At 31.4% G+C, this 24,593-nt stretch overlaps 1 protein-coding gene across 3 annotated transcripts in view; it reads left to right on the forward strand.

Moving 5' to 3' along the window:
* Window positions 1–24,593, forward strand: part of htt (huntingtin) — a 310,315-nt gene that overhangs the window by 227,735 nt on the left and 57,987 nt on the right. For all 3 annotated transcript variants that reach the window (XM_075355687.1, XM_075355696.1, XM_075355705.1), the window contains 5 exons: window positions 5,788–5,940; window positions 8,430–8,556; window positions 14,309–14,442; window positions 15,813–15,953; window positions 16,357–16,436. In XM_075355687.1, coding sequence (XP_075211802.1) covers window positions 5,788–5,940; window positions 8,430–8,556; window positions 14,309–14,442; window positions 15,813–15,953; window positions 16,357–16,436 — 635 coding nt within the window. The remainder of the gene's footprint in view (window positions 1–5,787; window positions 5,941–8,429; window positions 8,557–14,308; window positions 14,443–15,812; window positions 15,954–16,356; window positions 16,437–24,593) is intronic.

Consider the following 24,593-nt stretch of genomic DNA (forward strand, 5'->3'; position numbering starts at 1 on the left):
CAATTCTAACATTGTTTAGTCAAAATTTACACTTCATGCAGTTAACAAGTAAATTACACATATTCTTCAACAATGAATCTTTTTTTTGTATGTTAAAAATCCTTTAAACATTATGTTTGTGTTTTTTCTTCTCTATAATTGTATGATAAAATATTAAACTTAAAGGAATTTATATAGACATATATAAAATCCACGATTGTGAGATTATATTTTGTGCAAGTGAATATCAAGATTTTAATGTTTTTCATTCTACAGTAATCGTCCGTTAAACTCTCTGTTATGATAATCCAGATTACAAGTTTGTATAAGTGAATATGAAGAGATTAATGTTTTTCATTCTACAGTAATCGTCTGTTAAACTTTCTATTATGATAGTCCAGATTACATTTTGTGCAAGTGAATATTAAGATATCAATGTTTTTTATTCTACCGTAATCATCCGTTAAACTCTCTGTTATGATAATCCAGATTACATCCTGCGTAAGTGAATATCATGATATTAATGTTTTTCATTCTACAGTAATCGTCTGTTGAACTTTCTATTATGATAATCCAGATTACATTCTGTGCCAGTGAGTATCAAGATATTGTTTTTCATTAACAAAAAACAGTAATAGTCTACTAAATATTATGGTAATCCTCTATTAAATAATATGATATTATTATTATACTCTGTATTGTTATTATATACTGTGTGTATGTAAAAGAAATATTTAAGGTAATAAGTTTACCTATACTTTACTTAAGGATTGTTATATATAAATATCGCACAAGGAGATTTTGTGCAAAGCATTTGTCTTAACAAAACAATAATATGTAATAATGTATTTATGCATTTTTTGTTTTTATGAATATGGTTATATAATTCTGATTTTCATTCTGTTAAAAATAAAGTCCAATTTTCTTTTGGCAAAAACGAGTATGTGTAATTTTATTTTTGTAACTTTCCCCAACATGCGTTTATTTTGAATCAAATGATCTGATACATTTAAAAACCCAGTTTACCCTTTTTATAACTTCTAAAATGTTCTGTGAATCTGGTTTTAAAGGATCTAGTAGTGGTCGTACCAATATAAATATGGTCACAATCATTACTTACAATTTTATAGATACCATTCAAATTGTATACATCAGAAATATTATTATGTATATTACTCATTAAGTGTTTTATTATGTGGTTATTCATCCAGTATACAGGTTTGAACTTATTATCATAAACCTTTGTAATGTGTTCGACTATTTTATCAGTATATACATATTTTCAATATACATTGTTAATTTTTTATGTTATTTATTGGTATTAAATTTATGTTCTTTTAATTTTAATTTTTACAATTTGTTTATTATAAATATTATCTACTAACCTATCATAACCATTATGTATAGCAGTCTGTTTTATAATATTTAATTCTTTGTTAAATACATTTTTATTTACGTTATTTTTCATATAATTAATTGCTCTATTTACCATATTTGTGTAAGTACTAATCTTACATGACCACGGGTGATTTGAAGCTCTATGTATAGCATTTTTGTTGGATGTTAGTTTCTGTATACTAAAATTATACATTCATTATTTTTACTAAACTTAATACCAACATCTAAATAATTTATTTTTCTATTGTTATCAATTTCAAATCACTACAGTTTGAGAACAATTTATTCAAGATTATTAAATATATATATATATATATTACAGAACCATCAAAAACTTGCAATCCATGACAACATCGCCCATTCACTAATACTTTTATGTTCAATTTTATATCAACATTTATTCTGATTCTTGGACACCTAGAAGTTTGTATTCTAATCCTCTCAGGATTTGGATTAATCTCACATATTACAAATGAAAGAGGAAAAATAATAACATTTGGTCACGTAAGAATAACAGTAATAACATTTGGTCACCCAGGATTACTTTTGAGATCCCTCTTGAGGTGAGGGAAGAAGTGGAATTTGCATGGAGCCAAATCCGACGAGTATGGTGGATGTGGAATAGGCTGCTGAAACTTCATCTTGCTGAGACTCATCAGAGAGTTTGTGCAATACCCATCGTGGACAGATTTTACAGTTTCCCAATTGCTCGATAATATGGCTTACTTGTTCTTTAGATATTCCTATCTGAATAATGATGCATTGCTGGGTGATTCGCCAGTCACTTAGAAGCAAATTGTTCACCTTCTTTCAATATTTCTTGTCAGTCACAAGAAACTGGTCATCTGCTGTAAACTGGTCATCTGCTGTGAGGTGCATCCTCAATTGTTGCTTTACTAGCTTCACATTCGTGAAATTTCAATGCCCACCTATTCACAGTACTCCTTTAACAATTTCACTACTGTAAGCCGCTTTTAAACGATGAAAAATATTCATATGATTTACATTTTCTGCTGTTAAAAATTTGATCAATGTGCACTGTTTTAATCATCTTGATTTATTGGCCATACTCGACTCCATTTTAATTACTACTGAAAACAAACTGGTAAACAAATTTCAACGCATTATCGCAGGTTTGTAGAGGGGGATTTTAACTATCATGTGCTGCCATGCCAAAACTTGGTAATACCTTTTGTTTCCGTGTATTTTGCACCAATGTGCAAAATTGATCAGCCAAACCTCGTATCTTTGATTACGTGTGAGTTATTACATTATAAAATGAATAGAAATATCGATGTTGTCGCCAACTAAAATACCTGGAGTCATAGGTTTTTAAACCAAAGAACGTTCAGGGAGGCCCTTGATAATCATTGAGGATTTGCTGAGAAGCATCAATGATGAAATCAGAAAAGATTGTCGCTCAATGATTTCCGACTTGGCCCTTCTTTTTCCTGATGTTTCAAGATATTAGTCACACTGTTCATGACCATTTTGGCTTCAGAAAAGTTTGTGCACATTGGGTGTCGCATGTCTTAATGGATTGTCATAAAAAAAATCCGAATGAGATCTGCTTTGGAACTTTTGATGCGCTACACAGAAAAAGAAGATGAGTTCCCAAAATTCAATTATTACTGGCGATGAAGCATGGATTTTGTATAACACACCAGAGAGAAAATGGCATTTAAGTGAATGGTGTCATCCTTAATCATCAACCAGACCAATAAAGATCAAGCCACAGACATTCGGATGCAAACTGATGGCCACAGTCTTTTGGGATCGGTTTGGCATACTGCTGATTGATTTCATGCCATGTGCAACAATTATAAATGCAGAAGCCTACTGCGAAACTCTACATAAGTTATGGCGCGCCGTTCAAAATTGGTGACGTGTGTGGGTGACCAATGGTTGTCTTGCTGCATGATAATGCGGGTCTGACTCGTGATTTACTAAGAACATTTAGATGGGAAATTTATGATCACTCACCATATAGTCTGAACTTAAGTCCTGATTACCATTTGTTTGCGAAATTGAATGAAATTTTGAGTTAATCAGTGGCTAAATAGACTGGCGGCATATTGAAGCTGGTGTATTGCTATGATACGTGTTTTAATCCATGTAGCGATTATATAAAGAAATAGTATAAGTATGTAGTTTAAGAAATATAAAAATTATTTATAAAGTTTTCAGAATAAATTTTTTTACAATGAAACTGTCTTTACTTTAGAGTAAACTGAATTCATTTTGATGGTCTTCATTGGTATCAGCAATGTTTGTATGAAATAATGTCATGTTGGATTAAGATTTTTTTATAGAATTTCTAAAAATTGCAGGTATATTTCTGAAATAATTGCTGATTAAGGTTCACCCAATGCTAAACCAAATGGTTGTTTAAAAAATTAATTATTAAAAGTGAAAAACTACATTCGCAGCATGATTTAATCATATCAATTAATTAGTTTATATTTGTTTATTTATAATTATTGTTTTTTAAATGCTTTTTAATAATTGTTAAAGATTTAGTTATATTTATGTTTGAATACATGTTGCAAATATCTAAAGATATAATTTGTGTATTATTATTTATGTTAATTTCATGTAAAAGATATATAATATTTAGCCATTTTTTAAGTATATGTGTTGTTTAATTTTATTAAATTTTTTAATTTATTTGCTAAAATTTACTTAAAAAAACTATGTTGGTGAAAGGGTAAAGTCAGTTAACGGTCTTGGTGTATTGATTTTATGTATTTTAGTTAATGCTTTTCATATTAGGGGCGTATGTATTAATATTTTGTTTAAATTTATTCTTTAATCTATCATCAGATATAATATATATTTAGATTTATTAATTATTCAATTTTTTTTATAAATATATTTATAGGATTTTTGATTTTTATAAAATTATTATCATTTATAAATTGTATAGTTTTCTCTTTATATTTGTTCTATGTACATAATGATGGGTGTTCTTGTCTTATCTGCTTTTACCTATATGCATGCACTTTATTAACTTAATTTTAATATTTTTTTGTTTTTCCTTAGAATTCAGATTATTTATTGTACCATTATTTGTGGATTTCCTTTTTATAATATTATAGTCAGTATTATTCATTATGAATGTATTAATGAATAATAAAATATGATAAAGTTTCTCTAAATAAATTGAAATAATTAAAAATATTGCCCATACAAATGGATATGATACTGTTAGTATCATAAAAATGCAAATATGGAATAAGATCCACAGTTTAATTTCCACAGTTTATTTAAGCTTGTAAGTATAAAGTATACAGTATAAGTATGAAAATTTAAGATAAAGTATAAGTTTAACATAAAGTTTAATACTATGTTTACACAGCTATGCGGAGCCTCTCCTTAGTTGTAACCCATGGTTGCCAAGGAGTATTTATTCCGTTGCTACGCGCCGGCTTATTTACTTCTTTGTATCATTTTGTTTTATTAATCAGATGACATTTAAAACGTTAACAGATACTAATACAATAAATAAATTATGTAAAAGAATAAATAATAAAATTAATATGTTAAACAGTATAAAATTATTACCAGAAAAAACTGAAAAATATATATAAAAAATGAATATATGCCATACAGTCAAAAAATTGAAAAATTTTATAAAAAAATTAACATAACACTGGCATATACTACAAATAATAAATTAATTAAATATAATTATAATTATAATAAAACATTAAATAATAATGATTCTAAATTTAATAATCAACGTGTACGTAGTCTAATTGTAAAGATTGTAATATGATTTATATCGTTATGACCAACCATAAATTTTTCATATGTGCAAAAGAACACATCGATGGTATTAAAAACAATAAACCTGAAAATTCTAATTTTGTTAAATACATCTTAGATAATGGTGATACATACAATCAAAATAATTTTATAAAAATTTTAGGAATTTCCCATAATCATTTTAATACACATAATTTAGAAAAATGTCACATATGTAATAACCATAATATTTAATTAATGAACAAACATTTTTTAAAAAAGATAAATTATTCAAATATGTCTTAAAAACAAATATTAATAGGAGATAATAATTGTAAACAATTAAAATATCATTTTTGATAATATGGTTTCCTTTAATTCTATTTTATTCCACCAGAATTCACTATATAGTCTTCAGTATGCTTTTTACATTTATACAGTCATGACTGTGTAATTATTTTAATTTTTGACTTATTATATTATTTTTATCTTCTGAAAATGATTTGAAATAAACTGAAAGATTTTGAGAAAATAGATCTTTTTTGCTGGTAAGTTGGATATAAAATTTGAAATTATATTTTATTCCATTACTGTAATAATTCATGTAATTTTTATTTTCTGACTTTATAAATCTGTTTATTGGATGCTTTTTTATGAACTTAGGAAATTAATTACCTGTATGGGTCGTTCAGCTACTGTAAACTGGCACTGTAGGACACCTCTTGAAGGTTGGGGACCTCCTGATCCTGGACCACCTCCAGTACTGTCACCACATCTTTTGCAAGATATTGAAATTCTTAATTTAGTTGTTTTTCGGTAAGTTTTTCTATCGGTTTATTTTATTAAAGATTATATTATTTTATTAGAAAATTATTTACTAGATTTATTGTACTGGACGTTATACTGGATTTTTTTAATACTGGATGTAGAGTACACAGACTATATTACACTCTTAATGGAAGGATATAACATCTAAAAAAATTTGATTTCTAGAGCAAATACTATTCTTCCTGCAAACAGTTTTATGCAAGACTATTAGGATACATATATATATATATATATACACACACAGAATAGACCTGCAGGATATATATATATCCTGTTAGGTATTAACATTGTTAAAATACAAAGAGGAGATGTAATAATAATTGTTCATCAAGTAGACTTCATTGTATTGTGCAAAGAATAGTATTGAATCTAAAAATCAGTATTTTTTAAGATGTCAGTCTTGTAAGGTTCAAATTTTTGAACCTTACATTGAATCAGTCTTGCTGATTCAATTTTTGTGTCATGGACATTTTTATTTCTTATTGAATAGTAAAATAATTTTGTATTGTATTTATTATTAGAATGGTGCACTCAGACTTTGTGATATTATATATATATTTTTTTTTAAACAATCAGACCAATTCGTGTTCACAAGCTTTACAAATTCAGCTTAAATTAGAAAAATTATTTTTTTTATTTTAGGTCTGTCTTTACATAATAAAAGAATATTTTAGTATATATAAAACTAAATTTTATATGTATGTAAAATCGTGGACCTCCCATTACTTAAAAATTACATAACATTCTAACAAAAGGGATCAAAGTACTGAAGTATAAATATTTTCAAATATACAAAAAAGAACTGTGATTGCTTAGTCAATGTTTCAACTTTAAAATTATTATTTACTTTTTTTATCTCATTTACCAATGTTTAAATTTTTTTTTAAATATTCCTTGTATGTAGGTTTCCGTATATTCTATGATTCTACTGATTCAAGTAATATATTGGGAAAGTGTTTATTGATTAATGTATTACATAATGAATACAATGTATTATATGCAAAAGTGGGAAATTCAATTCCTTTAATAAACAAGTAATATGCAAGTATTATATTCCTTTAATATGCAAGTAAGAATACTTGCAACCAAACTATTACAGACTAAATACAATTGTGATTTACAACATTTTGTAAAAGAAATTAAAATGAAGACTTAAATTTTATTTATATCAGCTAAAATTTTCATATTTATCATATTTTTTTGACAAATTTGTTCAAAGTGAACACTCTGTACAACGATGGATTTTTGTGCTTGGGTGAAACATATTGAGAATCATCTGATTCAAATAGTTGTCAATGACATAAATTTCTTGCTCTGTGTTCAGTTCATCAATAGTGTGGGGATTTTTATTCATAAACTCTATTCTTCTAATAGCCCCAAAAGAAAAAATGCAACTAGGCAAAGCTGGGGAACATGAAGACTACATCACCTTCTGCTGACTATTCGTTCTTTTGTAAAAGCTGCATGAGGCGTGCTAGTGAATAATTTGATGTGCAACAGTTTACTTTGTTTTGTTGGAAGAAACCATACTCTTTTTCTCAATCTGTTAACTGAGCATAGAATTCTTAAAAAAATTTATGACACTTCTGTATTGACAATCTGGTCAAAAACAGTTTACAACTGACAACAGTAAATAAGAGTTGTAACATACAAAACTTGTAGCACTAGTAGTTAGTAATAGCATCAGTAGAAGTTTTAAAGATAATACTCATATAATTTCAGTTTGAGCCAGCCCAAATTAGTTTTAAGTTACCTACCTGGTATATATATAGGTAGGAACAATGCAATTTCAGTGTTCTTGTCTCCATTCTTAGCTTACATGTATAAAGGTATATTCTTTGCTTAATTATATTTATATAAACAAAAAACATTTAGAAACATCATCTATATGAATAAAAGACAATCTTCGTTTTGTATGTGCCCTAATAATTCAAAAACTACTAAACCAATTTTGTTGAAAATTTCACAATTTATTATTATTTGACCTGGGAGTGTTCACATCATTATTAGTTTCATAATATTATAATAATTTAATAATATAATATTAAATCACATAATAACTGTCTGAGGAAGTTGATATTGACATAGACAATGATTGAGACAATGACATCAATATAGATATCTCTTGATATATACTATGACATTAAATTTAGTAAAAGAAATTTTAGGTTAATTATTTGTATTTTTTTTTCTTTTTTATGATTTACATAGAAGTTTACATTTAAAATAATTTTGTAAATATTTTTTTTATATAATTGTGAGAGTTCTACCTTGCTACATCTGTTCATAACTTGTCATCTAGTTCATATGAAAGTCTACACGGATCCAACAGAAAAAATGATGCATCCTAATGTGCTAAATGACAGATAGGTTACCAAAGAAAGTATTACAAGGAAAGAAATCTTGAATTTTTTAACAAACTCTAAATTAAGAATAAAAAATTAACCATCAAAAAGTAAAAAAGTTTATTTTTATAGAATGTTATGTCTTGGTTGGACATCCCGTCAACAATTTGAAGAGTCTTGGATGACCTTGTTGAGCGTTGTGCGAGCCAACTCTCCATTAGATCAGATAGAACCTGAACAAGCAGCTAGCATAATCCAGGTATTGTAATGTGTTTTATCGCTAAATATCTAAACTGAAGGGTGAGTCAGGGAAACGGGAAATTTTGAAAATTAAAAATTTTCTTTTGAAAAAAGTTGCATTACATAAATTTATTTATATAACATTTAAATAGAAAAAATCATGCCACTTATGAAAACATACACAAAGTTAATTTTTTTAAGATCACATCTTGCAAGTGAGCTCCATCTCTGCATAGACATTCCTGCTGTCCTGCAGCAAAATTTACATGGTTCAGCACAACATTTCAACAGAAATATCTGCAATTGCTGTTCAGATTTTGGCTTTTAATTCTGTTGTAGTGGTTAACTTCTATATACTTTGCTTTTAAAATGAACCATAAGAAAAAATTGAACACTGATAAATCAGGAAACTTGGAGGCCATGGAATGTCATGTTTTCTCAAAATTATATGGTTGCCTAACAATTGGTATACAGCAGCTATCGATATTCATGCTGTGTGTATGTTTATTCACCTTGTTAAAATCGAGCACTATCAATAATTTGTGGAAATGTCTGTCATTTTTGCACAATAAAGTTTTTCAGTATGACGATGTACAAATCTAATGTGACTGTATTCATTAGGCCATCATTGTTTTAAAAGAAAATAAAGACCTGTTACAGCATGCAATGATAGCACATGGCACAGTAGCCACACGGCCTGGAGGTACCTTTTTCCAGAACTGCTTTCCTGAAAATAACTTATCCATGTGGTAGCTGCATATGCTGATAGTATACAGTCATGGCGTCCTAAATTAAACTGGCAATGAAAATCTCTATGTATGGCCTCAACATTTTCATTATTTTTATAAAATGTTTTGATGGTGAAAGCACATTGTGCATTGCTCCAGGTATCCATGATAAGTAAATGGCAAGATGGTGTGAGCTGGTTTCTGTAAGTTAATCAGTGCTGACACTTGCACAGAATTACAAAAGAAATTTCAGAATTTGCCATTTTCTTGAATCTCCTCATATAATTAGTAATTTAATGGTACTTTCTTTCTTTTTCCTGTTTAGCCTCCAGGAATTACCGTTCAGGTATTATTTCAGAGGATGAATGAGGATGATATGTGTGATTGTATCACTTTGTAAAACTGGTCAAAAAATATTTACTTATAAAATAACATGCAATATTGATGTATATCTTAATAATACAATTTAGGTGGAAGACTTTTGAAACAAAAAATTGCATTATCTACACAAATATTTTTTTATAACTGTTTAGTAATGGATTGTTAAAACATAACAGTATATGTATTCTTACATTGAAAATATTTTAAGCAAATTTTTAAAAAAGATTTGTTAAAAAATTTATATTAAAAAGTCCGACTGAAAAATGAGTTCCACTTTTAAAAAGAATATCTGGGTTCAAAGAAGAGAAGTTCTTGCAATTCCTATTTTCAACCAAAGACTCAGTTATTCATACAGACAAGCTGTATGAAAAATTTGTCATTAAGAAAAATTTGTCATATACTAAAAGTTGTGACAAATTTCTGTTTTATAAATTGTCTTTTTACTAAATTTATGTCAGTCAAAAAAAAAAAGAAGATTTTTTTATGATAGTTTTAATGTTTTTGAATACAAGGTAATTTGTTTGCTCTGTTGTTCAGTTCATTTTACTTAAGAAATTTTCAAAAATTAATTTTCAATACATTAAAAATTGTATATTCTCATACAGTTCAAAAATGACTTTTGTATACAAATTATTAATTCAGTAATTTATAGAAGTTCATTATAAGTTATCAAGAATGTGTTGTTTTATTGTAGTTGTATTTTTAATTTGGGTAAGGTATTATTCAGTACAACTTGTCAGTTTAACCTGATCGTGTGTATCTTTGCATGCAAAGAAAAAAGGACAGTTTTCCTTATCAGCATTATGTGAGGATAGGCTGGACACCAAAGTTTAATTCCTGAATGAATGAAAGTCGATCAATGTGAGGATCACTCATATATTATTAGCCATTGAAAACTTACTTAACATTTTTTTATTACTGCTGATCTCTACTACAACTTTTTGAAATGGGGTTGAATGTTTGTACTCCATTAATGAAAATTGTAAATCATAGAGCATCGATTGAATTTTTAATCCCTGAAAAGATTACTTACAAGATGTTTTCATATCATAACCATTTCTGTTAACAGTAAGGAAACTGTTGACCAAAGATCAGTGAATTAATTGGGTTTCAGAATTTCATAAATGTGAAGCTTGCAAAGGAAGTTTCTATGAATATGATTGGAAAGATAAATTAATTTTGAACTCAATAAATTAATTAAACATGTTGATTGTATCATTCTTAAATCCATTTTGAGTACTTGAAGCAACTATAACAATTTTTTTTTTCAAGTTAAGAAATTCATAATGATCATATTGCAGCTAATTTGCCTGAATTGTAGCAATAACTTTAGACCATTCACATCCAAGCAATGCTAAATGTTGAAAAAAGTTAATTTTGATTTCCTTTTTAATCCAATATATAGATTCAGTTTGGCACAAGGTATTTCATAAACTTAAAAGCTTCTTTCTCTTTTTAAAGGTGATGAAATGGGAAGGGAAATCACAAATCACCTTATTTTTTCCTTTATATCATGAAAAATCGTTCACATATGGGGAAAAATATATATAATTAAATTGTGACTGTTGAAAACTATGAGGATTGTCTAGAAAAGAAATTCCATCAGGTTTTAAAAATATATTCAATAAATCTCATTTAAGACTTACGTTTTAAAGTTAGTAGAATTCAATAAACATATAAGTAAACATATAAAATACAATATAAAAATGTTTGTACCATTACCGTAGAAATTACATCCCCCATCATTATTACCCATTTTTGAATTTTATTTTGTATCTCATCATTGTCATCAAAGTGCTGACTACTGAGTAACATCTTGAGGTTTAAGAAATGTTAGAAGTAGGTAGGTGACGACTAAGAGATGAGTAATTCTCTTGTTACTATCTGTGTCTTCTGATGAGATTTTCATTAAGACTGCTTTTTGCAGCCAAGCATTATCATGAAGCAAAAGAATACCAAAATCAAACACCCTGCCCTTTTTTCCAGATGGCACAGTTTTTTCAGCTTTCATTGTAAACAAAATAAATTTTTGGCTGAGCCTACTTGTAAATATTCGTCTGTGAACAGCCATAATCTAAAGGTCTAATTGGACTGTATAGATAGTGGTAAATGATCACAGGATGCGTGATTCATAGTTATTTAATTTAAAACAACAATACTCTATTAAACAGATAATTAATTAATTATTAGTATGAATTATATGTATTAGTATGAATGTGTTGAATTGTAACAAGTGACAGTAAGTAATTTGCATACGCACATGTATTAAACGAACGAAACTAAAAAAAAAAAATATTGTTTCATCAAGAAACTCTACTTAGAAACATCTCACCCATATTGTATATTGTAAAAACACAATTAATATTCATGCATCTGGCACACAAAAAGGATCAAAATGAACGGTCATGACGTAAAGGTCTAACTGGACTGTATAGGTAGTGGTAAATGATCACTGGATGCATGAATCATAGTTATTTAATTTAAAACAACAATACGCTATTAAACAGAAAACATACTAATGAAAACAGAAAACTAATTAATTATTAGTATGAATTATGTCAATTTTCATATGATCCGTAAAGGAAAAGGTGCTAACCCAACCTTCTCTGTCTACACCACAAACACTACTGGTCTAGTAAACTAGTTGCTAAAACATCCTCTCGGTTCAGAGCATGCCTACTGACAGCGGCAATAACCAAACAGTCTGTAGGAATACATCTTTCCTAAATATAGTATATATGTTATTTGTTATTGAGAACATTTTGTTCTTTTTTGCTAAAGAACATTTAGGTGACAACCTAAATGTTCTTTCACTGTTAGTTCTACCCCAATCCAAATGTGATAGTCAATAATTCTCATCTTCTGTCTGAATGTAATTCAGATTTCATCTCCTACTTCCATATAAAGAAATTAAAAATTTTTTTAAGAAATTATGAGATTTTATTCTTTCAGTGCTTTGCATGAAATCCTGGACATTGTATGTGTGTGTGTGTGTGCACGCGCACATGCACACTTCTTTTAGAAAGTTCAGTGATATACAGCAGTTTCATACAAAGGTGACAATGAGATGGTAAAATTTCAGAAACTCATAAGGAGTACAGACAAAGAGATTTCAAAATGTCATTCCAGAAGAACTTTTTGTTTACCTGTCATTTTTTTGTTTGTCATTTAGTCTTTTTGTTTGTTGAAGTTATTATTCACCAAACATATTTCTTCTAGTCGTCCCATAGATATTCTCAACTTCCATTTACAATCTGAAGTCTTTCCCTGAACATTCTATCACTCATCACATTTTCACTTGGAACAAAAAAAAAACCCACAATTAACTTCATCACACTATTTGTTCCTTGCACCAAAAAAACAAATTACAGGCCTACATTCACTACCATCAGGCCATTTGATTGATCCAAAACCTAGATTGTAATAACTGTAAACAGAAATTAAGTTCAGTAAAATGGAATCTTGACAGTGAATAAAGGAAGATAAAACATATAGTAATAGCTGACTGTCAAAATGTAAAAAATGCGTTTAAACATAATTTTTTTCTGATAACCCTTGTTAGTTTGTAATCTGTTATCAGTAAGCGTATTTTTATCATTTTATTTGATTTTTTAAAAATATATTTTTTAAGATGATGTATGTTATCCTTAAAAATGAAAGGATAACATATCCCCGTTACTTTTTAATATTTACATAGAATTAGCAGTTAATGAAGTTAAAGAATGTAGATGTAGAGTAACAGTGCAAAGTGAAAAGATAAAAGATCTATGATTTGCTGATGATATAGAAATTCTAGTTGAGAGTAAAAAGGAATTAAAAGAAACAATGAATGGCATAGATGAAGTCCTAAGCAAGAACTACTACATGAAAATATACAAGAACAGAACAAAAGTAATGAAATGTAGTAGAAATAAAGTGAAAGTAGATGGATCACTGAATATAAAAATAGGATGAGAAAAGATTATGGAGGTAGAATAATTTTGTTACTTGGGAAGTAGAATTACTAAAGATGGACTAAGCAGGAGCGATATAAAATGCTGAATAGCACAGGTAAAACGAGCTTTCAATCAGAAATATAATTTGCTTACATCAGTTAATTTAAACATCAGAAAAACTTTCTAAAGGTGTATGTTTGGAGCATAGCTTTATGTAGAAGTGAAACTTGGACGATTGGAGTACCTGAGAAGAAAAGATTATGCTGTGCTGTAGGTAATGTTAAAAATCAGATGGGTGGATAAAGTGACAAATGAAAAGGTTTGCAGAAAATTAATGAAGAAAGAAGCACTTAGAAAAATCTAGCTAAAAGACAGATTTATAGGCCACATCTTACGGCATCCTGAAATAGTCGCTTTGATATTGGAGGGACAGGTAGAAAAGAAAAATTGTGCAGGTAGACAATGTTTGGAATATGGAAAACAAATTTTTAGGCATTTAGGATGTAGGGGGTATACTGAACTGAAACAACTAGCACTAGATAGGAAAGCTTGGAGAGCTGCATCAAACCAGTCAAATGACTGAACACAAAAAAAAGTTATTCTTTTTCTCACATTTTATTACCATTACTATCAATTAATTGCTTTTTAGAATAATACTTTTTATATCATTTTATGTTGCTGTTTTATTTTATTTTTATTTTTTTATTAATAACTTTTTATTTGATAGGGGAATAGTTTAACTGTAAAAGCATTGACATCATTGTTGTTGCAAACTACATTATTACCAAATCCAGGCAATCCAGGAACTGGACGGTTACTTCATTGTCCTCGAGATGAACCTATAGATTTATCAAGTCACAGGTGGGCATCTGATATTTATATATCGTTCTGTATTATTACTTTATTTCTGAAAAATTATATTTGTACATATATTTATTAAATTGTAATGTTCATGAAAATGAAAAAGTGAAATTTTATTGTGTAATTTTCTATAATATTGTGAAACAATGATGCAGAAAATCTACATTGCAATAAGTATCAGTCCATTATTCTTCTTGCTTTCAACAATAGTTAATGGTTCTTATAATTTTGGTTAATTTTTTTTAAATAAATTAAAATAATTCATTTTATAATTCTTTTATTGATTTTTAAAAAATTATATCTACATTTCTGAATTCTAGTCAAAAACATCTTTAAAGTATTAGTGAACAAGCTAAATTACCTGTCCGTGGTACAATATTTTATTTTATTTTTTCTTGTGCAATAAAGCCGATTTTGAATAAGGAAATAATTAAGGATCATTGATATTTTTGTTTTGTTTACTGTTACTACTTAAGATTCTACACTTTTCATGATATAGTGATGTGTCAGTTAATATAGATAATTCATTAGAGAAGTGGTACAAGGAATAAGGAGATAAAGTAATATAAATTTTTACATGTACTTAGAAAAAATGTGGATATTGGTAAAAAATGTTATTAGGTGTTCTTTAAAGGTTACAAAATTTCCTAACCTAATACAATAAAAAGTAATTTATTTATGTTTAACTTAGTTCCTAAGAAAAAATATTTCAAATAAAAGTTTTAAAAAAGCTTACCTGAGATTTATATTTGCTTTCTGTACTGCATCCTCAAAATTGACCAAGTTATGAACAAGAAATCACCTTTTTTACAAGAAATCATTAATTTATTTTAAAAAGAAAATCTTTAAAAGATTGTAGGGTAATTTTTTTTTTGTGGTGAGTTTAGTAAAAAAACAACTTTGAAATTTTAAATAAGGAATAATTTGGACTGTATTTTTCTTAATTTTATATATCACAATAGAATAAAAAAATAATATTATTCATATTTATTAAAAATTGTTAAAGTATTTAATTAAAAGGTCACTACTTGTTAATGATGTACGGTAACCTTTTTTTTTTACAAAGCTATGGATGATGTAGTTAAGGCAATGCAATGTCATTGACAAGAGTTAAGAGTTTATACGTGCATGTGGAATTGCTGTAAAAAGAATTCTATATAAAAAGAATGATAAAACGAAAAAAAAGAAGTTAATTATATAAAAAAAAGAAAGAATAGAGTTCCAGTGGTAAATATTCGAAAAAAAGTGGTTTATAATAAGAATGTTTATTTTTAATCTATTTATGTTAGTATATTAATGAATGTATTTTATTTGTTCTATTATTGAAGTGTCAAGAAGGAGATTTAAATGTAAATTTTTGTCTTTTGTAGTTGGGGTTCTAAATTGCTTACAGCCAATGATGCACTTTGCTGGAAATTAAAAGAATTAGATAGAACATCATGTAGTAACATTCAGTTGTTGAAAATAAATGAACGTCCTAACATTGAGAGGCGAATTGGATCACAGATGAGGTAAGTAAATTTTTTATTAAAAAATTATTCTTACACTATTATTTTTTTGTCATTATTATAATCACATTAATAAAGATTTACAAAGTATAGTTGTTATGTATATCTAATTCAAGACATTTCTTTTATTTCACAAGTTATTATATGCTATTTATTTTTAATTTTGCAATCTGAAATATAATAACATTAAACTCTATTTTAAATCAGTATCCTTACTTTATTGATGTTGTGTACTGTAATTTCTTATCACTTTTGAATTAAGATTTAGTTTTAAAAAATTTGATTTATCTGTATAATTTGTTATCCCAAATTATATTAGCTTATATTTACAATTTTTGTAATTTAAATTAATGGTTTTATCAAAGTTCTTCAATAAAAGTTAATTTTAATTTAATGAATGTTTTAGATACGGCTATGGTCAAGTTTCTGTAAACTATATGAAAACAGCTGTGATGTCAGTTGAAGAACGCAGTTCTACTTCAGGGAGTTAGTATTCATTTTATGAATTATTAGAATTATTACTTAGATCAATGATTCTCAATCTTTTTAGCTCCTTGACCCCCTAAAAAAAAAAAAGAATATTTTGCAACCCCCAAGCCCAACCTAATGAAAACTAGTTAAAGCTATTTAGCTGTGTTGATAGTGATGGGTATGAACATGCAATTTACAAATTCCAACTTGATGTGTATGTATTCCTTGTAATTTGGTCTGCTTGCATAATATTCACTGAGCATCATGTTCAAACATGCATATGACTCGTTTGAACATTCATGCTCTCAGCAGTATAAAAGAGGCATGGAAACATTACTTATTTTCTAATGTGAAGCATGTGTCTAGTGCCTTAAAAACTTAAATAAAGTTTTTTAAAGCGTAGTTTAATTGAAAATAATAATAACTGAGGTTTTGGTTCTTTAGTCTGCGATCAGACAGTGTAACACTTTTTCTTTTTTTTTCAATTAGATTCTTATGCAATATAGATAAATTTGTGAAAAAAACAAAGTGAGTCATCTCCAGCCTGTGAATCTGTGGTTAAAAAACTAAGATTGTACAATGATAATTATTTAAATTATGGTTTTATCTCATTGGATGGAAAGCCACAGTTCATTGTTTTCTTTCAAGTCATCTCTGATGAAAGCATGAAGCCATCAAAATTAATTTGACACTTGGAAACTAAACATCTGGATCATAAAAGCAAAACCTATGGAATTTTTCAAAAGAAAATTACATACTCTGAGAAATCAACAGCTTCTGTTTATAATTCAAGCTACACTGATGTGAAGTACACTTGAAGCATCTTATCTTGTTACATTAGGAGTAGCTAAGATGTCCAAACTCCATGTAGTCGCAGAAAACCTCATTTTACCTGCTGCAATTGATATGGTCAGAGTTGTAAAAGGCATGGAAAAAGCAAAAAAATTGATAAAAATTTTGCATTCTAACAACACAGTTTGAAGGCGAATTGATGACATGACTGCTGATGTTCATGATAATTCAGCGAGTAAGTTCAAGTGAATTTATTAGTATACAGTTTGATAATTCAACAGATGTGCTAAATATTTCTCATTTCTTATGTTTTGTGAGATATGAATGCGACAGATCAATATAAAAAAAAAAATGTTGTTTTGCAAATTAATACCTGGTCATGCAACAGGAAAATGTCTTTTTGATGTTTTTTTTATGAATTACTAAAAACTATAACATAGATTGGACCAAATATATTGTAGTATGTAGTGATGTGTAAAGGCTAAGGAAAAAACAGTGAATTTCTGAAAAAATTAAATAGATTGTCTTTATGTCAAGGGCAGAATGGGCACACTGCTTCCTTCACAAACATACTCTTGCCAAAATAAAAGTTCCAGACAATCTTAAACAAATTCTTTGTAAAGCTGTAAAAAATGGTTAGTTTTGTTAAAAGTCAACTATTACAGAATTGGCTGGTTTGCTAAACTATGCAATGAAATGGGTGAAAAAAATTTCTTCTTTTCCATGCGGAAGTCAAATGGTTCTCACGGGGAAAGTTAACTCAGTTATTGGAATTGTGAGATGAATTAATAATATTTTTCCCAGGTTAAACAAGTGGCCATTGTCATTGTTTTTACAGAATAATGAGTTGCTGTTTGTCTTGCTTAGCTGAAGTATTTTTGCATTTAAACAACTTGAATGTGAATTTACAGACATGATAAAAACATTTTATTAATGACAAACAAAATTCATGCTTTCATTAACAAGCTTGATTTCTGAATTATTCACCTTCAAAGAAAAAATGTTGATATGTTTCCACTTACTTTCAATTATAATGAGAAAATTTGGATGAAGAAGACACTATTATTCACCACAGTTTGAATAACATGACCATGCATTTGCATGAGCTAAAAAAACAATTGACAGAATTTTCCAGTGGATAAAAATAATTTTTCAGAGATTGTTACTGAATCCATTTAGTAAAAACGTTTTGTAACTGCTAAATTACCAGTTGAGATTCATAGCCAGCTCATCAAAATATCTGCCAGTAAAACATTACAAGTACAATTTACATCTGAAAATGTAGATAGGTTTTGGCTTGCTCATTGAATTGAATATGGAAATTTAGTCTAGAAGCATTGAAATTTATTTTCTTTACATGTGTACTTATAAATGTAAGTAAAATGTTTATACAACAAATGACTTCTTTTCCCGTAAATTGATTTCATTATTGTTTATGTGTAAAGTTGCAGCTTAATTTTGTGACCCCACTTGATGGAATGGAACGCAAGGAGAGCGGGAGTTTGTTTTCTCCCTACTAATTGCAGAACCTGGACAAATGTCCCTTGCTGCTGTGTCTTTCTATTTTATCTGATGGGTTATCATCTGTTTTGTGGCATTTATAGATTTTATTTGTTTTATTTAATTTATGGATGGATTTTGTATTTGTGTTCTGGTCCCTTAGACTAATGAGAAACAATTGACTGAGGCTGATACGGGGATAGTAAGCAAGTATGAGCTTTGTACTTCCAGCAATATTCCCCTTCAGTCCATCCTCTGAAGTCCTTTCAGTGCTAGAGCCTTTCAGTCAAACAAGAATTTGCCTTCCGTGGAGGCCCTAGTGTTTGGAGGAAGCTTTCAGATACATGTGTGTCCGGGAAGGGTTTGGGGGGGAAGCGTGGACATCATCATTGTGCTGGTTCACCTGAAACAGACATAAAAAGGAGGCATGTTCTGTATTTTGTTCAGGACAATATGACAAACCTCTCATGTTTTAACCTACCTACTTATTAAATTTGTATAAAATTTTAATTTTTTTTTTTATGAAATGCGGCAAAATCACACTAAATGTTCCCGCTCACGTGCACGCAAGAAAAACCCTAATAATGTTGAAAAATATTAATTAGGATAGTATGGGCATAGATTCAGATGTTTTCAATAAAATTTGAAAGTTAACAATTTATTTCATTTATCATTTTGAATAATTACTTACTTACTACTAGTAAGTAGTTAACACTGGTCAGGTAATATATATTTCCATTAGTAATAGTGACTATTAAATTAGGTTGGGATCAACAAAATACCAAGTCAATGGATTTGGTATAAAGGCTTTAAAAGATATTTTATTTTATTTTGTTTATTTAACTGAAGATTTCCTCTAACTTGACTGTAGACAATGAAAAGGGCCCAGCCAGATAGCAGCGTCCTATCTATTTCCTGCTGAGGACTCCAGAACATAACACAACAAAACCATGTGTTCAATTATTATTAAGCATTCGTTAGGGCTTTAGATTTTATCTATATCTATACTATTGTAGGATATTATAATGGGGTAGATTAAATTAATATTGGTTCATGTATTTATTTTACATTTAATTTGAATAAAATACAACACAACTAAATGCTTAATTATTTGTTAAGCACTAGTAAGGGTGTTGTGTTATATTTTATAATTCAGTAGTATTGTAGGATATTGATAAATGGATTAAAGACCTCGCAATAAAGGCCCACCTGCAATCATTTGTGGGAGTTCCATGATGACTCACCCGATGTAGAGAGGCTCCTGGCCTGGTTTATCATACACAAACCCTTGTCCTGCCTTTTCACAGTGGTTCATCTAACATGTCATGAGGCCTTTTCCTCATACCTTGCGGTGTAGGGTTCTTTCAGCAGATGTCCCTGAGATGGCTGTGCTCAGATACAGCCGCTCTCCCGAACAGCCCACATGCCTGTGCTAAGCCCACTTCCGACTTGGTTTTTATGTCCGCGTCGTAGTGAAGTGTGGCGTTTCTGACAAACCACGGCGCTCTGAAAATCATCTGCAGCACCACATTTTGGACAGCCTCTAGCTTTTTTGGAATGTAGAGCACAACAGAGCCCCTTATGCCGGGTATGCATACATCAGAATGGGCGAGACATAGAGTCTGTATATGAGTATCTTAGTCGCCATCGGAATGGTGCTGGCTCGATTAAGGACTGGATATAGGGAAGCTCTGGCAGCCTTTGCCCTCTGGGACACATTTTACATGTTTCCCTAAGGTAAGCCGCTTATCCAGGACTACTCTCACATATTTAACTTTTGTCTCAAAGGGTATTTTTTCCCCCGAGATTTCCAGGTGTCTGTCCGGAGCTCGTTGCTTGCATGTGAATAGCACGGCCACGGGCTTTTCCCCGTTGATCCTGATTATCCACTTATCAAGCCACGGCTCCGCGAAATCGAGTTACCGTTGAAGTCTCTCGACCGCGTAATCCATATTTCGGGATGTGAAGTAATATGCCGTATCATCGGCGTATAAAGCGGTGTTGATGCCTTCCGACAACGGTATATCGTTTGTATATGCAGTGTACAGAATCGGCGAAAGGACTGCCCCCGGAACCCCGGCGGTTATCGCCCTGGTAGTTAATAAGGATCCCCCAACGCGTACTGCGAACTGTCTTCCCATTAGGTAAGATCTTATTAGCTTGACATGGTGGCCAGGGAACGTCGTGTGAGCGAGTTTAAATAGGCCGTCATGCCAAACTTTATCGAAAGCTTTAGCCTTATTCAAGAAAACGGCCGCGGTCACCGCTTTCCTATTCAACCCTCCGACAAGGCTATCCACCAGTCGAACTAGTTGGAGGGTCGTCGAGTAGCCTTCTCTGAACCCGAACTGCTCAGACCGAACCACCGGCCCCAAACATCGTCGAAGTCGCTCGAGGAAAATTCTTTCGAACAACTTTGACAATGACGGTAGTAAGGAAATGGGCCTGTAATTCTGGGGAGAATATAGACTTTTCCCCAGTTTGGGCAGGCATACCACCTTCGCCGTTTTCCAGCATTCTGGAAAATACCCCACGTACAAATTGAACGTGAAAAGGGTGGCCATGGTCACTAGGAGAGCGGGGGAACGTTCCGGTATGCTCAGGCCTTGATCCCGTCCACCCTTGGGGATTTATCGGGGCTTGTGGCTTTGATAGCCGCGGGTCACTTCTGCTTCAGTGATGCGGTCTATTTCGCGGGGTGAATCCTCTACTTGAGCAAGTAGTCCGCGAGGAAAGAGTCCACCTCGGTTGCATGGTCGTAGTTAGGGCCGAGGGAGTTTGGAGTGAACTGTTCTTCCAGTATGTCCGCGAAGACGTCCGCCCGGTCCTACTCGGAATAAACCAAGAAACCTCGTCGTCCCAGCACTGGGGGAGGCGAGGCTTCTTTTCTTCGCGTAGCCGTTTATTCAACCTGAACACCGAAGAGATGTCGTCCGATATCGAGACGAGATAATCTGTCCAAGATTTTTCGCGATGTTTTGTCAGCAACACTTTCACCCTGTCCGTTTGTTCGTAAAATACCCGTTTGTCGTCGGGGAACAGGGTGAAGCAATATCTCCTCCTCAGCCGGCGCTTTTCCAAGATTGCCTCGGAGATATGAGGTGGAAGATCGTTACGGAGGGGCCGTGCGGGCTTCTCCGTATGCTATAAGACAGAGCCTCGTTTATGGACGACGTAACGCGATCAACCGTGTCGTCGATGTCCTCCGGTGTGGTCAGCAGTTCTGGATCTACCGGCCTAAAATCCCGTTGGAGAGTTTCATAGAACTTAGTACAGTTCACTGACCTTCGGGGAGTTGGTGGTGGATCTCGCTCTATCCCTGCTGTCCCAATTCCAGTAAGACCAGAGAATGGTCCGAGCTGAGGTCCTCGATCGTTTCTATTGCGAACGGCATTTGTACCTCCTTCAGAATCGCTATGTCGAGCACGTTAGTTCTCGACCGACCATTTGCACTCACGAAGGTGGGGCTCACTTCAGAGGCTGTGACGAATAGCCTGCGGGCCCTCATTTCTTCGCATAACAACCTGCCATTAGCATTTATTACGCGGCTATTGCAAGACGTGTGCTTAGAATTGAGATCGCCCATGAGTATGAAGGGACGATTCCAATTTTCCAGTACGGCATCTTGGTCAACGCCGGGTACAGCTGAGTTCGGCCTGTTATATGCCGAGACCAATCTGTATACTGCGCCTAGATGTTGCACATGTATGCACATGACATTGGTGTGGACCTCGACCCGCATATGCGTGATTTGTCTGTGGACTAAAGTAGTGGTTCCGCTACTGGCAGGGCTTTGGCGTGGCACTACCCAGTCGGTTCTGTAGGTGAAATAGTTCCGAAGGGTTAGTGATTTGTCGGGCTTGAGGTGCGCTTCTGCCAACAGTATCACATCAATTTATAGGTTATCGGCCAGACAGCATAGCTCTGCCGTCTTGCCTGAAATGGAATGCGCATTCCACTGCAGCAGTTGCAAAGTTTTGCCTAGCCACACTGGGTGTGTAAGATCATGAGGCATTAAATCAAGGACTGGAGTAGGTCCTTGTGGCATTGAGGGGGCCCCCTCATGACATGAATGCTGTCACTGTTATTTTACAGTAAAACATACTGTCCAGGTCGTAGATGCCTCTGTTGGCTGGAGTTCTTTTAAGTGCCACAAGGCATGTAGGGGTTTCCCTACCGTTTCTTGTGGTCAGCTGTTTTACTGACGCCATGTCATAGCCTAGTGAGGAGAGCTCCTCTCCCACTTTTGCAGGTGGCCCCAAAGGGGATACCCCGGACCACGACTTTAAGCTCTCTCTCCTTAGGGAGCTGGTAGGTGTGGAAGGCGATGCCCTTCAAGTGCAGAAAATTCTGCACTTCCCGGAAATTGCCTTGCTGCTTAATTGCACCTTATTGAAAGTCTGGTCCTTTGCAGGGGCCCACAGACTATGGCGGATATGGCTACTCCAATGTGGGCCATTTCCTAGGGCAGTCCAACATTACGTGTGGGATTTTCTCCCTCTTCTCGACCGATGGTTCTGAGGGGGTTTCCCCTGTAACTTCCATGGTGGCGGCTGCTGTTTCTGGACTGCCCTTGGTTGTGATTGGCAATATGAATTCAGTGTTCACAGCTACCAACACCTCATGCTTGGCCCTTTTCCGAGCTCCCAAGGTTAGAAACTTTCTGCCGGAAGTTTCCGGGAATGAGGTGGTGGGCGATTAGTCACCTAAATTAATAAAAAAAAATTATATCTAAATTTTTGCACTAGTATAAGTTTAAATTCACAAAAATAAAAATTAAGTCTATAATGGCTTATATTAGTGTAAATTGCTAATAGAAGGGGGTGGTTAAACCTGAAAAAGTCTCTATCAGTGAATGACTAAATAATTTAAGTAAAAATGATTTACTTAATACTAATCGCTACTTAATCTATAAAATAGTTCGAAAGTAATATAATTACTTTGTCCTAAGCCTAAAAATAAAATCTGCATATTTAACAAATTGTTAGACATTTATTTAAAATAAAATAAAAGTAAATGATGCTAAAACTTATCCAGTTTGACTGAAAGTCAAACAAAAGATATAATGCTATCGCTGGCTGGACTGCGCATCCTAACGGTATGTTGGTGACGACACTGGAAATGTTATTCAGGTGCACACATATAACATAGAGCACTGGAATACATGTCCTTTCACAACCACTGCTTGACAGAGACTCCCTCCCAGGTTGAGAAATGCTGACTTAGATAATTTTGGGTTCTGTTGTTATATCATTTTGGTTTGTTACTTATTTTAAATTAATTATTTTTTTGTATGATTAAACCTCTGAAACTCCCTTCCCATAGTTGATGGATACCGATAATGTCGTTCATCCTAAATTTTCCTTTATTAAGAAGTGTTAACTGAAGTGTTGAGTTCAGCAAGAGTTTTTTATTCTGTTATGAAAATATATTTTATATGCTGTATGCCTTTGTAAAAATATCCAGTTTGCATTAAATTATTGGAAAGAACTTCTTCTACTTTACTAATGTTTAAAATGTTACTCTGTGGTTTAAAATTTTTATTGCACAATTCTTGTGTTGTATTCATAAAGGAGTTTCTGATACTTTCAGATGTTTTGGTTTGAATTTGTTCCTTATTACTTAATCTTATCTAGTGTTGTGGGACTTGTAATTTTAAGACCACATTATTAGGTATTAGATAATTTATAAAAAAAATATATGTGCTGTTAACACATAACAGCATAATGATATAGAAAACTATTGATGTAAATAAAACTTTATAGTTTTCTTTTTAAATTTATTAGTTGTAAATATAATTTTATCAATAATATATTATAATAAAGGCACTTGTTTGGTTTTTTTTTTTAATTATAAAACAGCAAAATATGTCATTATCGT

This window comes from Lycorma delicatula, chromosome 1, assembly GCF_047948215.1.
Source record: "Lycorma delicatula isolate Av1 chromosome 1, ASM4794821v1, whole genome shotgun sequence".
Lineage (NCBI taxonomy): Eukaryota > Metazoa > Arthropoda > Insecta > Hemiptera > Fulgoridae > Lycorma > Lycorma delicatula.